This window comes from Pseudorca crassidens, chromosome 11 (genome assembly GCF_039906515.1).
Source record: "Pseudorca crassidens isolate mPseCra1 chromosome 11, mPseCra1.hap1, whole genome shotgun sequence".
NCBI classification, from domain to species: Eukaryota; Metazoa; Chordata; class Mammalia; order Artiodactyla; family Delphinidae; genus Pseudorca; species Pseudorca crassidens.
The window spans coordinates 63,842,374-63,856,255 of record NC_090306.1 but is presented as its reverse complement, the minus strand read 5'-3'; the positions used below and the strand labels follow the sequence as shown (position 1 = coordinate 63,856,255).

Here is a 13,882-nt window from a genome sequence, read left to right as displayed (position 1 = left end):
ACCTGCCTCATAGGGTTTCTGGGAACACTGAAGCTGTTGCTTCTCACTTTATAACTTTCACCTGCTGTTATTTGTTCTATTTTAGGTTTTAGGGATTTGTCCTTTTTTAAAAATTTTTTTTTTAATTTTAGCAAATTGCTAAGAATATAGGGATGAAATCACTGCCTGTCATTTAGAAGACACACAGGATAAAAGCAAAAACCTTTACATAATTATGTGTCTTGTGATTTTCTGTCCCTAAGTAATTGTTTATTTTATTCATGTATCTTATAAAAGAAAATCTTTTATAGAAGATACAAGAGGGTGATTTTCAGATAAACGTTCCCCATTTCACTAATGCAAGAAATTCAGCCTATCAAACACTTTCCCTATTTGTGCTGCAGAAAAATTTTAAAACGGCAAGCAATAAGACCATTCATCAAAAGAAGTCTTACCTTTATCGTGTGTAAGAACTTTTAGGTTCCGAGAAGTATAAAGATTTGTAGTAGAGATGAACCTCACATCTTGACGTCAGCTATATATGCAGTGTTGGGATACACAGGAGTTAGTCATTTGGGGAAATGTTAGGCTAGGTGAAAAACTTCAGAAGGGTCGCTTAGTTACTACACCTCTGGCTTAGAGAAATGCCACGATCCAAGAAAGTAACCATCAGAAGCAATGACTTTGAAAGCTTACTTTCCAAAAATAAATCAACCTTAGAGAGGTTTTAACTTTGTTTTTGTTTTAAGGATTAGAAATAATGCAAATAAAGTGCCCGGCACAAAGTAGTCTCACAATAAATGGTAGTTATTACTGTCGCTTCTTGCCATCATGGACCGTATATTCTCATATCTGTACCACTTCCCAACGCCTAGCACATATTGGTCGATCATATAAATATTTATCGAATGAGTGAACGAGTGATATCAGTACGATTCAGGTTGCACTCCGGCTAAATGCGTTCCGCGTTAGACCCTGAGGCCAAGAGAAAATGATAGATAAAACCGTCTCCGACTCACCCCCCAGTGCTAAACTACAATTCCCAGCATGCTGTGAAACTCCGTAGTTGCAGTGCGTCCGGGAAGAGAAGTCTCCGGCTCGCCATTGGCCCCGCGGGAGAAGCGTAGTAGTGTACGCAAATACACGGGCTCTAGCTTAAGCACACACGGAGACTGCGCAGATCTCGTCTGAGTTCTGCGGAACTCACTTTGAGCACGGGGATTTTAGCCGGTAGGATTTAAGAAAGGGTTCACTTCCGGTAGCCCGGGAAGCAGTTTGAAGATGGCGTCCTCCAAGCAGGACGGACAAGCTGCAGCGTCTAGGAAAAGTGAATTTCGTAGCCAGAAGCCGAAGCCGGAGAGCCGAGGTGAGGTTGTTTGAAAACCAAAGACTGGGGTTTGGGGGTTTTGAGTTGGAGTTTTTTCCTTTCGCTGGCTGGGAACGTGTAACGCCGCCTTGGAACGTGTAACGCCGCCTTGAAGTTAAGTACCTGTAATTGCTGAAGGTTGGGGTTGTTGGCCGGACTCGCAGGAACGACTGGCCTGTATGGCGCCGGCGCGTGTTCCTAACTAATTGCTTTTGCTGGAAACCCCCAAAGTAGGGGTCTTGCTGGATGCGTCTTCTGTAAAAGAATGAGGAGGGCGCTTCGGGACCTTAAACTCGCGGCGGTGTCTGGAAATCGTTGGCAGAGTGAGGGGTGTGATGAGGTGGGAGTAGGAGGTCGTTATGCATATGAGTGAACGAGTGATAGAGTGATAATGAAGGACTGAGACAGACATGGTGATAGAAGGAGATACCAGGCGTGTTTTTAGTGCTAGTTTGTCAGCCAGTGAAGAAATTTTGGAACGTTTATTATTGTTGTTTATCGGGTTGCTGAAGTATTGCCAACACAATTCCTGTTCTTTCAACTGCGTTAATTGCTCTCTTGCTTTGCAGTCTTGTTTTATCCATTAACTTCTGTATGATTGACAGAAAGGCCAGAGAAATAGCCCGGGGCCTGCTCAACCAGACTTATTGGAAGTGTTAAAAACCTTGAACTCTCATTGTATAGGCATAAGGGAGATATTAAACGTGATTCGTTGTTGTTTTAATTAAGCGTATGGCAGAGAGGACAGTATATATGCAGCTTAAAGAATAAAACCAAAAGGAGCACACTCAGACCATTAAGTAGAATAGAGCATTACCATACCCCCAGAGCCCCCTACATGCCCTAAAGTAACCATTCTGAATCGTGTTGATTATTCTGTTTCCTTTCTTCATAATCTTGACCACCTATGCACAAAATGTTCTAATTTCGTCAGTTTTTGAATTTTATATGAATGAGAAAGGATTGTAGATATTCTTCTGTGTCTTGCTTCTTAGGCTAAGCTTTGTTGTTATTATTCAATCAGGGCAATACTTGTAGCTGTGATTTATTCTTTTCCCTACTGTATGATGTTCCCTTGTATGAATACAGGCTAATTTATGTTTTCATTTTCTTTTTCTATCACACACCCACCCCCACCCCTCGCCACTTTCCCCCATTGGTGTCCATACGCTTGTCCTCTACATCTGTGTCTCTATTTTTGCTTTGCAAATAAGATCATCTATACCATTTTTCTGGATTCCACGTATATGCGTTAATATACTATATTGTTTTTCTCTTTCTGACTTACTTCACTCTGTATGACAGTCTCTAGATCCATCCACGTCTCAACAAATGACCCAATTTCATTCCTTTTTATGGCTGAGTAATATTCCATTGTATATATGTACCACATCTTTATCCATTCATCTGTCGATGGGCATTTCGGTTGCTTCCATGACCTGGCTATTGTAAATAGTGCTGCAATGAACATTGGGGTGCATGTGTCTCTTTTTTTTAACGTTCTATTTTTATACTAAATATATTATAATATACAATTATAAACCCACTTTAAATCCACAAAAGCAATATAATTTAAACAACAACGTTTTACAGTCTCTTTTTTCTTCTTCAAACAGAAAGTCACAAAAATTATAATCATCCTCATCAGTTCATTCGGTCCCATGTAATTAATTTTTTTTCATCTTGATCTTTTGTTAGCACTTTTATGAATTCATCAGTTTTCTATTAGAGTTCTGAAAATGCTTATTCCTTCAGTTCAGCAGTATAGTCAGTTACCAGAAACCTGTACTTCTCAGAGTCTTTTCCATGAATTCCTTGAAGATGAAACCCTTTTATAGGAACATTTTTGCAAAAGCATCAGAGTACACCCAGAACTGTCTGTAAATGACAAAAGACTTAAAAAATGACCATGGTTAAAGATTTGATGAAAGTTCATAATAATGCAATTGATAGGGAAATTTAGTTATTTCTGAGGTATACATTTTAAAATAATAACTAGAATTATGACCTATAAATTATACCAGAACATATAAGATTTTAGGAATTTCATGTAATGTCCGAAACATTTATATTAACACATTTCCATACAAATAACCCGAAGTAAGTTTAGTATTCATTTTTTTTAAATTTTATTTTATTTATTTTTTTATACAGCAGGTTCTTATTAGTAATCAGTTTTATACACATCAGTGTATACATGTCAATCCCAATTGCCCAGTTCATCACACCACCATCCCCACGCCCCGCGGCTTTCCCCCCTTGGTGTCCATACGTTCTCTACATCTGTGTCTCAACTTCTGCCCTGCAAACCAGTTCATCTGTACCATTTTTGTAGGTTCCACATACATGCATTAATATACGATATTTGTTTTTCTCTTTCTGACTTACTCTGTATGATAGTCTCTAGATCCATCCACGTCTCAACAACTGACCCAATTTTGTTCCTTTTTATGGCTGAGTAATATCCCATTGAGTATATGTACCACAACTTCTTTATCCATTTGTCTGTCGATGGGCATTTTGGTTGCTTCCATGACCTGGCTATTGTAAATAGTGCTGCAGTGAACATTGGGGTGCATGCGTCTTTTTGAATTATGGTTTTCTCTGGGTATATGCCCAGTAGTGGAATTGCTGGATCATATGGTAATTCTATTTTTAGTTTTTTTTTTTTTTTTTTTTTTTGCGGTACACGGGCCTCTCACTGCTGTGGCCTCTCCCGCCGCGGAGCACAGGCTCCGGACGCGCAGGCCCAGCGGCCATGGCCCACGGGCCCAGCCGCTCCACGGCACGCAAGATCCCCCCGGACCGGGGCACGAACCCGCGTCCCCTGCATCGACAGGCGGACTCCCAACCACTGCGCCACCAGGGAAGCCCTATTTTTAGCTTTTTAAGGAACCTCCATACTGTTCTCCATAGTGACTCTATCAATTTACATTCCCTCCAACAGTGCAAGAGGGTTCTCTTTTCTCCACATCCTCTCCAGCATTTGTTGTTTGTAGATTTTCTGATGATGCCCATTCTAACTGGTGTGAGGTGATACCTCATTGTAGTTTTGATTTGCAATTCTCTAATAATTAGTGATGTTGAGCAGCTTTTCATGTGCTTCTTGGCCATCTGTATGTCTTCTTTGGAGAAAGGTCTATTTAGGTATTCTGCCCATTTTTGAATTGGGTTGTTTCTTTCTTTAATATTGAGCTGCATGAGCTCTTTATATATTTTGGAGATTAATCCTTTGTCCATTGATTCATTTGTAAATATTTTCTCCCATTCTGGGGGTTGGTTTTCATCTTGTTTATGGTTTCCTTTGCTGTGCAAAAGCTTTGAAGTTTCATTAGGTCCCATTTATTTTTGTTTTTATTTCCATTACTCTAGGAGGTGGATCAAAAAAGATCTTGCTGTGATTTATGTCAAGGAGTGTTCTTTCTTTGTTTTCCTCTAAGAGTTTTGTAGTGTCCGGTCTTACATTTAGGTCTCTAATCCATTTTGAGTTTACTTTTGTGTATGGTGTTAGGGAGTGTTCCAATTTCATTCTTTTACATGTAGCTGTCCAGTTTTCCCAGCACCATTTATTAAAGAGACTGTCTTTTTTCCATTGTATATCCTTGCCTCCTTTGTCATAGATTAGTTGACCATAGGTGTGTGGGTTTAATTCTGAGCTTTCTATCTTGTTCCATTGATCTATGTTTCTGTTTTTGTGCCAGTACCATATTGTCTTGATTACTGTAGCTTTGTAGTATAGTCTGAAGTCAGGGAGTCTGATTCCTCCAGCTCTGTTTTTTTCCCTCAAGACTGCTTTGGCTATTCGGGGTCTTTTGTGTCTCCATACAAATTTTAAGATTTTTTGTTCTAGTTCCATAAAAAATGCCATTGGTGATTTGACAGGGATTGCATTGAATCTGTAGATTGCTTTGGGTAGTATAGTCATTTTCACAATATTGATTCTTCCAATCCAAGAACATGGTATATCTCTTCATCTGTTGGTATCATCTTTAATTTCTTTCATCAGTGTCTTATAGTTTTCTGCATAGAGGTCTTTTGTCTCCCTAGGTACGTTTATTCCTAGGTATTTTATTCATTTTGTTGCAATGATAAATGGGAGGGTTTCTTTCTCTTTCAGATTTTCCATCATTAGTGTATAAGAATGCAAGAGATTTCTGTGCATTAATTTTCTGTTTGAATAAAAAAAAAATCCCACAAGGACTCAGAGGCAAAAAATATACAAATCAATTTTCACTGCAAAGTAAAGGACCTGTTACAGTGGAGGATTACTGGACTGAAGGTCAATATTATGACATAGTATGAGTGTGTTTCATGTTTGGTAATTTCAATCATTGTTGCTTTTGTTGTGGTCATCCATTTACAATGCTTGGTGTCCGTTTATTTTTCTCTTGTAAAAATAAAATACAGAGTGTGTGTGTGGAAAAAAAGAATATGTACAGGTGGCAAATAAACACATGAATAGATGTTTGACATCATTAGCTATTAGGGAAATGCACATGTAAGCTTCAAAGATATCACTGCATACCTATTGAAATGACTAAAATTAAAAAAAAATGACAACAGCAAATGCTGGAGAATATGTGGAGAAACTGGATCATTCATACATTGCTAATAGGACCTTAAAAATGATACAACCACTCTGGGAAAGCGTTTGGCAAATTCCTGTAAAACTAAATGTGCAATTACCATGTGACCCAGCAATTGCATTCTTGGACATTTATCCCAGACAGATGAAACTTATATTCACACAGCAACCTGTATGTGAATGTTCACAGAAGCTTTACTTGTAATAGCCTAGAACTAGAAACAACCCAAACGTCCTTCAGTGGGTAAATTGTTAAACAAACTGGTTCATCGATACCATGGAATATTACTCAGCAATAAAAAGGAACAAGCCATTGGTACTTGCAACAACTTGGATGTATCTTCAGATGTACTTGCAACAACTTGGATGTATCTTCAGAACAAGCCATTGGTACTTGCAACAACTTGGATGTATTTTCTGAAGATACATCCAAGTTGTTTCAAGTACCAATGGCTTGTACTTGCAGTGAAAAAGCAGTGAAACTGCTTTTTGTCATAACTGTGGTGGTGATTACATGCATGAAACTAGTGATATCTGAATAATATCAAAGGATTGTGTCAATGTCAATATCCTGTACTATAGTTATGTGAGATTTTACCATTGGGGAGAACAGGGTGAACAATACAGGACTCCTCTGTATTTCTTAACTTCATGTGAATCTACAATGATCTTAAATGAAAATTTAATTTAAAAAGTAAATGGGGTCAAAATAAAAAATAAAACAAGAAAAAAAAATTTTGTATCCTGCAAATTTACCAAATTCATTGATTAGCTCTAGTAGTTTTCTGGTGGCATTTTTAGGATTCTCTATGTATAGTATCATGTCATCTGCAAACAGTGACAGTTTTACTTCTTCTTTTCCAATTTGGATTCCTTTTATTTCTTTTTCTTCTCTGATTGCTGTGGCTAGGACTTCCAAAACTATATTGAATAATAGTGGTGAGAGTGGACATCCTTGTCTTGTTCCTGATCTTAGAGGAAATGCTTTCAGTTTTTCACCATTGAGAATGATGTTTGCTGTGGGTTTGTCGTATATGGCCTTTATTATGTTGAGGTAGGTTTCCTCTATGCCCACTTTCTGGAGAGTTTTTATCATAAATGGGTTTTGAATTTTGTCAAAAGCTTTTTCTGCATCTATTGAGATGATCATATGGTTTTTAATTCTTCAGTTTGTTCATATGGTGTATCACATTGATTGAGTTGCATATATTGAAGAATCCTTGCATCCCTGGGATAAATCCCACTTGATCATGGTGTATGATCCTTTCAATGTGTTGTTGGATTCTGTTTGCTAGCATTTTGTTGAGGATTTTTGCTTCTATGTTCATCAGTGATATTGGCCTGTAGCTTTCTTTTTTTGTAACATCTTTGTCTGGTTTTGGTATCAGGGTGATGGTGGCCTCATAGAATGAGTTTGGGAGTGTTCCTTCCTCTGCAGTTTTTTGGAAGAGTTTGAGAAGGATAAGTGTTAGCTCTTCTCTAAATGTGTGATAGAATTCACCTGTGATGAAGCCATTTGGTCCTGGACTTTTGTTTGTTGGAAGATTTTTAATCACAGTTTCCATTTCATTACTTGTGATTGGTCTGTTTATATTTTCTATTTCTTCGTGGTTCAGTCTTGGAAGGTTATACCTTTCTAAGAATTTGTCCATTTCTTCCAGGTTGTCCATTTTATTGGCATAGAGTTGCTTGTAGTAGTCTCTTAGGATGCCTTGCATTTCTGCGGTGTCTGTTGTAACTTCTCCTTTTTCCTGTCTAATTTTATTGATTTGAGTCCTCTCCCTCTTTTTCTTGATGAGTCTGGCTAATGGTTTATCAATTTTGTTTATCTTCTCAAAGAACCAGTTTTTAGTTTTATTGATCTTTGCTATTGTTTTCTTTGTTTCTATTTCATTTATTTCTGCTCTGATCTTTATGATTTCTTTCCTTCTGCTAACTTTGGGTTTTGTTTGTTCTTCTTTCTCTAGTTCCTTTAGGTGTAACGTTAGATTGTTTGAGATTTTTCTTGTTTCTTGAGGTAAGCTTGTATAGCTGTAAACTTCCCTCTTAGAACTGCTTTTGCTACATCCCGTTGGTTTTGGATCGTCGTGTTTTCACTGTCATTTTTCTGTAGATATTTTTTGATTTCCTCTTTGATTTCGTCAGTGATCTCTTGGTTATTTAGTAATGTATTGTTTAGCCTCCATGTGTTTGTGTTTTTTACGTTCTTTTCCCTGTAATTCATTTCTAATCTCATAGCATTGTGGTCAGAAAAGATGCTTGATATGATTTCAGTTTCTTTAATTTACTGAGGCTTGATTTGTGACCCAAGATGTGATCTATCCTGGAGAATGTTCCATGCTCACTTGAGAAGAAAGTGTAATCTGCTGTTTTTGGATGGAATGTCCTATAAATATCAATTAAATTTATCTGGTCTATTGTGTTATTTAAAGCTTCTGTTTCCTTATTTATTTTCTTTTGGATGATCTGTCTATTGGTGTAAGTGAGGTGTTAAAGTCCCCCACTAGTATTGTGTTACTGTCGATTTCCTCTTTTAGAGTTGTTAGCAGTTTCCTTATGTATTGAGGTGCTCCTATGTTGGGTGTATATATATTTATAATTGTTATATCTTCTTCTTGGATTGATCCTCCAATCGTTATGTAGTGTCCTTCCTTACCTCTTGTAACATTCTTTATTTTAAAGTCTATTTTATCTGATATGAGTATTGCTAATCCAGCTTTGTTTTGATTTCTATTTGCATGGAATATCTTTTTCCATCCCCTCACTTTAAGTCTGTATGTGTCCCTAGGTCTGAAGTGGGTCTCTTGTAGACAGCATATATATGGGTCTTGTTTTTGTATCCATTTAGCAAGCCTTTGTCTTTTGGTTGGAGCATTTAATCCATTCATGTTTGAGGTAATTATCAATATGTATGTTCCTATGACCATTTTTTAAATTGTTTTGGGTTCATTTTTGTAGGTCCTTTTCTTCTCTTGTGTTTCCCACTTGGAGAAGTTCCTTTAGCATTTGTTGTAGAGCTGGTTTGGTGGTGCTGAATTCTCTTAGCTTTTCCTTTTCTGTAAAGCTTTTGATTTCTCTGTTGAATCTGAATGAGATCCTTGCCGGGTAGAGTAACCTTGGTTGTAGGTTCTTCCCTTTCATCACTTTAAGTATATCATGCCACTCCCTTCTGGCTTGTAGAGTTTCTGCTGAGAAATCAGCTGTTAACCTTATGGGAGTTCCCTTGTATGTTATTTGTCATTTTTCCCTTGCTGCTTTCAATAGTTTGTCTTTAATTTTTGCCAATTGGATTACTATGTGTCTTGCCATGTTTCTCCTTGGGTTTATCCTGTATGGGACTCGCTGCACTTCCTGGACTTGGGTGGCTATTTCCTTTCCCATGTTAGGGAAGTTTTTGACCATAATCTCTTCAGATATTTTCTGGGTCCTTTCTCTCTCTCTTCTCCTTCTGGGACCCTTGTAATGCGAATGTTGTTGCGTTTAATGTTGTCCCAGAGGTCTCTTAGGCTGTCTTCATTTCTTTTCATTCTTTTTTCTGTATTCTGTTCCGCAGCAGTGAATTCCACCATTCTGTTTTCCAGGTCACTTGTCCGTTCTTCTGCCTCAGTTATTCTGCTATTGATTCCTTCTAGTGTAGTTTTCATTTCAGTTATTGTTTTGTTCATCTCTGTTTGTTTGTTCTTCAGTTCTTCTAGGTCTTTGTTAAACATTTCTTGCATCTTGATCTTTGCCTCCATTATTTTTCTGAGGTCCTGGATCATCTTCACTATCATTATCCTGAATTCTTTTTCTGGAAGGTTGCCCATCTCCACTTCATTTAGTTGTTTTTCTGGGGTTTTATCTTGTTCCTTCATGTGGTACATAGCTCTCTGCTTTTTCATCTTGTCTGTCTTTCTGTGAATGTGGTTTTTGTTCCACAGGCTGCAGGATTGTAGTTCTTCTTGCTTCTGCTGTCTGCCCTCTGGTGGATGAGGCAATCTCTGTATTTTCATTTTAATGTTGCTGGACATTTTATTGTTCCCATTGTTATTATAAACAATATGGTATAAATATCTGTGTACATACCTCCTTGTTGACACGTTAGAGAGTTTCTCTGGTTATGTACCTTACATGGGATTGGAATCCTTGAATTGTAGGGTAGGGCATGTGCAAATAATGCTAAATCTTCCCAAAGGAGTTGTGCTGCTTTACACTCCCGATGTCAGTAGATGAGCACTAACACTTGCTGTTACCTGAATTTTTCATTTCTGTCATTTTGTTAAGTGTGAAATCATATCTGATTGTGTTTTTAAATCAGACTTTCCTGATTACTAATGAGGTTACACATCTTTACATGTTTTGGGGCTATTTGTACTTCCTCCATTGTGAAACTCCTGGTGATTTCCTTAGCCAGTGGGTTTTTTTTTTTTTCTTTGTTTTTTTTAAATTCATAATCATTTAAGTGTTTAAATTGGGTAAGATCTTGGTCAGATATGCATTTTAAGTAATCACTATTGTAGAATTTGAGGGTTTTGGGGGGGGATATTGAGAAGTGAACGATAAATAAAGACTAGCTAATTCTCTGTGATTTGAACCAGAAGTAACAAAGTGGATGTGAGTATAAGAAACAGAAAGCAAGTTTACCTAAGAAACAGAAAGCAAGTTTACGTGACTGGAGTGGATAACATGAACTATAAGACCTGCTTCTTAAACTTTAGTATGCATAGGAATCTCGTCATGAGACTGTTAAGAAAGATTCCTGGGCTTCATCCCAGAGATTCACATTTAGTAGGTCTGGATGGAGCCCAAGAACTGCATTTCTAACAAACTCTCAGTTTATGCTGGTGCTTCAGGCCTATGGATCATATCTTTGAGTAGTACTGAATTAAAGCACAGCTGTTGGATTTAAGAGGTTCTTAAAATCCAGGACCAGGAGTTTTGATAAATGATATGGGAAATAATTTATAGCCCTTAGGAGGCATTTTGTTCTAGTGAGAGGAGACCTAGACTGAGCTTCATATTCCCTTACAAGTCACTTAAAGTTTTTGAACTGAATATCTTTTATAAAATGGGAATAATAATACCAGTTCTTCCTACCTTTTGTAGTCGTGAGAGAATACAGAAATAACGCACGTGAAAGGTCTTTGGAAAACCTAAAACCCTGTACTAGTGAATATTAACTGAAAGGGTACACTGGGATCAAGCTTTTGAAAGTTTTATGTACACACACATGCACGTATATATATACACATAGGCTGCACTTCATTGAGTCTGAAAGGTTACTTATATTTAAAATAGTAATGTAAACAAAATGGTGTTTGGATCTTCAACTCTAAGATAGTGTGGTGCAGTAGAAGTTTGTAAGTGTTGAATATGTACCAGGTGTATGCCAATAAGTGTGGATCGAAGAAGAGTCCCTGCCCTTAAGGAACTTTGTCTTCTGAGGCGACTGAAATACATACAATTTTAATACAGTATTTTGGTGATAATGACAGAGGCACGTTCTTGGACTGTTGAATAATATAAAAAGCAGGGGAAAAGGAAATGCGAGGAGAGTATTGGGAAGCTTGTGAATGTATGCATACAAGTGTTCAAAACGTGTCCAAAAGAAGTTAAATCTGATGTATAGATTTTTCCCCCTTTGTAGATGAATCAGAACTCCTCACTGTTCCTGATGGTTGGAAGGAGCCAGCTTTTTCCAAAGAGGACAATCCCAGAGGACTCTTGGAGGAGAGCAGTTTTGCAACTTTGTTTCCAAAATATAGAGAGGCTTACTTGAAAGAGTGCTGGCCATTGGTACAGAAAGCCTTGAGTGAACATGTATGCATATCTTATGTATTTCTTTGAGATTTTGTTTTTGCTTATATCTTTTAAGTAACTGAATGTGTGCTGATGGATTTTTTTTTAAAGGTGCTACCATAGCTGGTTAATTTGATTCCTTTGATATTTTAAACAGACTAGATAATTATCCTTACAGTTCATTTGTTTTTAGTTTTGTGAATAATAGATTACTTGGAAAAATTCACATGCCTTTAAATATTTAGGGGATTCACAGATGGTCTGAAACTCACTTGTGAACTCCAAATTTCAGAATGTCTGCTACTATAATGGTTGCCATGAACCTGTACAGTTTGAGCTGAGGCATACTCCTGGCATTGTTTAACTTTCTTCTGCCGTGCCCCTAGAGCAGTGTATTTGATTTTATTTTTCAAACTGGATTGAGACCCCTTAGTGAATCAAGAAGTCAATTTAGTGGATATAATGAGCCTTTAGAAAAAAATACATCAATGTATCACATGTGGTAAGGATAAGTATCATTTAATGAAGCTTTTGGTTCACCTGTGTATGTATGTACACTAGATTGATAGAAAATGTATTTGTCAGCTGTGGCACTGCTCTAGAGTCATTTGTGTGCATTAGGTATGAGGGTGGTTTAGCAAACTGCAGGCGTGTTTTACAGCTGTCTACATCGGAGATTAGACTCAATTTTGGGGGTTTTTTCGTAAACTTATAGACACCTAACCTTAGGTTTAATTGTTCGTCATTCACTATATTGAAATATTCTTCAGATTATGCTCACAAGTTAGAAAACAGCATTTTTATTTGCTTTGTTGAAATCTGATTCTTCCATTTGAAAGTTAATGCATAGTTTTAATCACTGTAGTAATCATAATCACTGCTTTTATTTTTAAACCTATGATAATTTGTTTTTACTTTGTATTTAGCTAATACAAACCAGCTAGAAAAAAGTTTGAAAGGGAAAGTCCATTCTCACTCTAGGGAGCAGATTAGAGATTAGAGCTGGATCCAGCCAAGGTAGGGAAATTATATAGCTTTACATTTTTACCTTAATTTTAAAATGTAGCCTCATTTTGACTGATATATATTTTTTAAACTAGAGATAATCTTTATTCCAATAAGTATAAATTATTCTAAAGCCAATTATAAATGTTTTCAATTGCCTGAGTTTCTTATATTCTTTGAAGTCTAACAGTAATCAATTATTTACATTAACTTTCTAGCTTCTTCAAGGAGAGAGTTAATGAATTTTGAGATAGCTTAATGGCAGACAAATTATTAATTTGGTTAGGATCGGCTCTGTAATTATCTAAAATTGAATTCATTTTCAGACAACTGCTTGTTTGCTTTTTGTATTGTAGCATGTTAATGCAACCCTGGACCTGATCGAGGGCAGCATGACTGTCTGTACAACAAAGAAGACATTTGATCCATATATCATCATTAGGGCCAGAGACCTAATAAAACTGTTAGCAAGGAGTGTTTCATTTGAACAGGTAAATTAAGAATTACAGAGACTTTGCTTTATTTGCCTCAACATTAGAGACAACATATAACACTGCGTCTCTTCCTGCACCATAAAGATTTCATTTTTGTGCTTAACTGTGCTTAAATTTCTTGGCTTGCAGAAGATATGTACTTGTCAAGAATATTGATGGAGTTTTTTTATTTTCCCAAAAGGCAGTACGAATTCTTCAGGATGATGTTGCATGTGACATCATTAAAATAGGTTCTTTAGTAAGAAATAAAGAAAGATTTGTAAAAAGAAGACAACGGCTTATTGGTCCCAAAGGATCTACGTTGAAGGTACTTTTTATTAGTGAAAAAGTATGTCTTCCTCTTTTGTTAGTTTTTAAGTGTACTGAATTTCAACTTATTGCTCTTTTGATGTAGGCGTTGGAACTCTTAACAAACTGTTACATTATGGTACAGGGAAACACGGTTTCAGCCATTGGACCTTTTAGTGGCTTAAAAGAGGTGAGAACTATTTATTCTCTTCAGTTAATTTTCCACAGAGAATAAATGAAATAATATAATAGTTCATTGGATAATATATTGTTTTATATATATATTTTTAGAATATGCTTTGTTTGATTTTCCATTAGTAAATTCTTCATGTAATTTGAGGGAATTCATGTAATTTCCTGGACCCTAACATATTATGGCCAACCTTT

The 13,882-nt window shown here is 36.8% G+C and overlaps 1 protein-coding gene across 3 annotated transcripts in view; it reads left to right on the top strand.

The window, feature by feature from the left end:
* Positions 1–1,173: 1,173 nt before the first annotated feature.
* The window catches only part of KRR1 (KRR1 small subunit processome component homolog), a 21,100-nt gene continuing 8,391 nt past the window's right edge, over positions 1,174–13,882 (top strand). Inside the window, exons 1-5 of one of the 3 annotated variants that reach the window (XM_067697380.1) lie at positions 1,174–1,345; positions 11,557–11,729; positions 13,070–13,204; positions 13,389–13,514; positions 13,602–13,685. In XM_067697380.1, the coding sequence (XP_067553481.1) occupies positions 1,261–1,345; positions 11,557–11,729; positions 13,070–13,204; positions 13,389–13,514; positions 13,602–13,685 (603 nt within the window). In that variant the 5' untranslated portion in view covers positions 1,174–1,260. The remainder of the gene's footprint in view (positions 1,346–11,556; positions 11,730–13,069; positions 13,205–13,388; positions 13,515–13,601; positions 13,686–13,882) is intronic. The other 2 variants (XM_067697379.1, XM_067697381.1) reach the window with 2 other exon arrangements.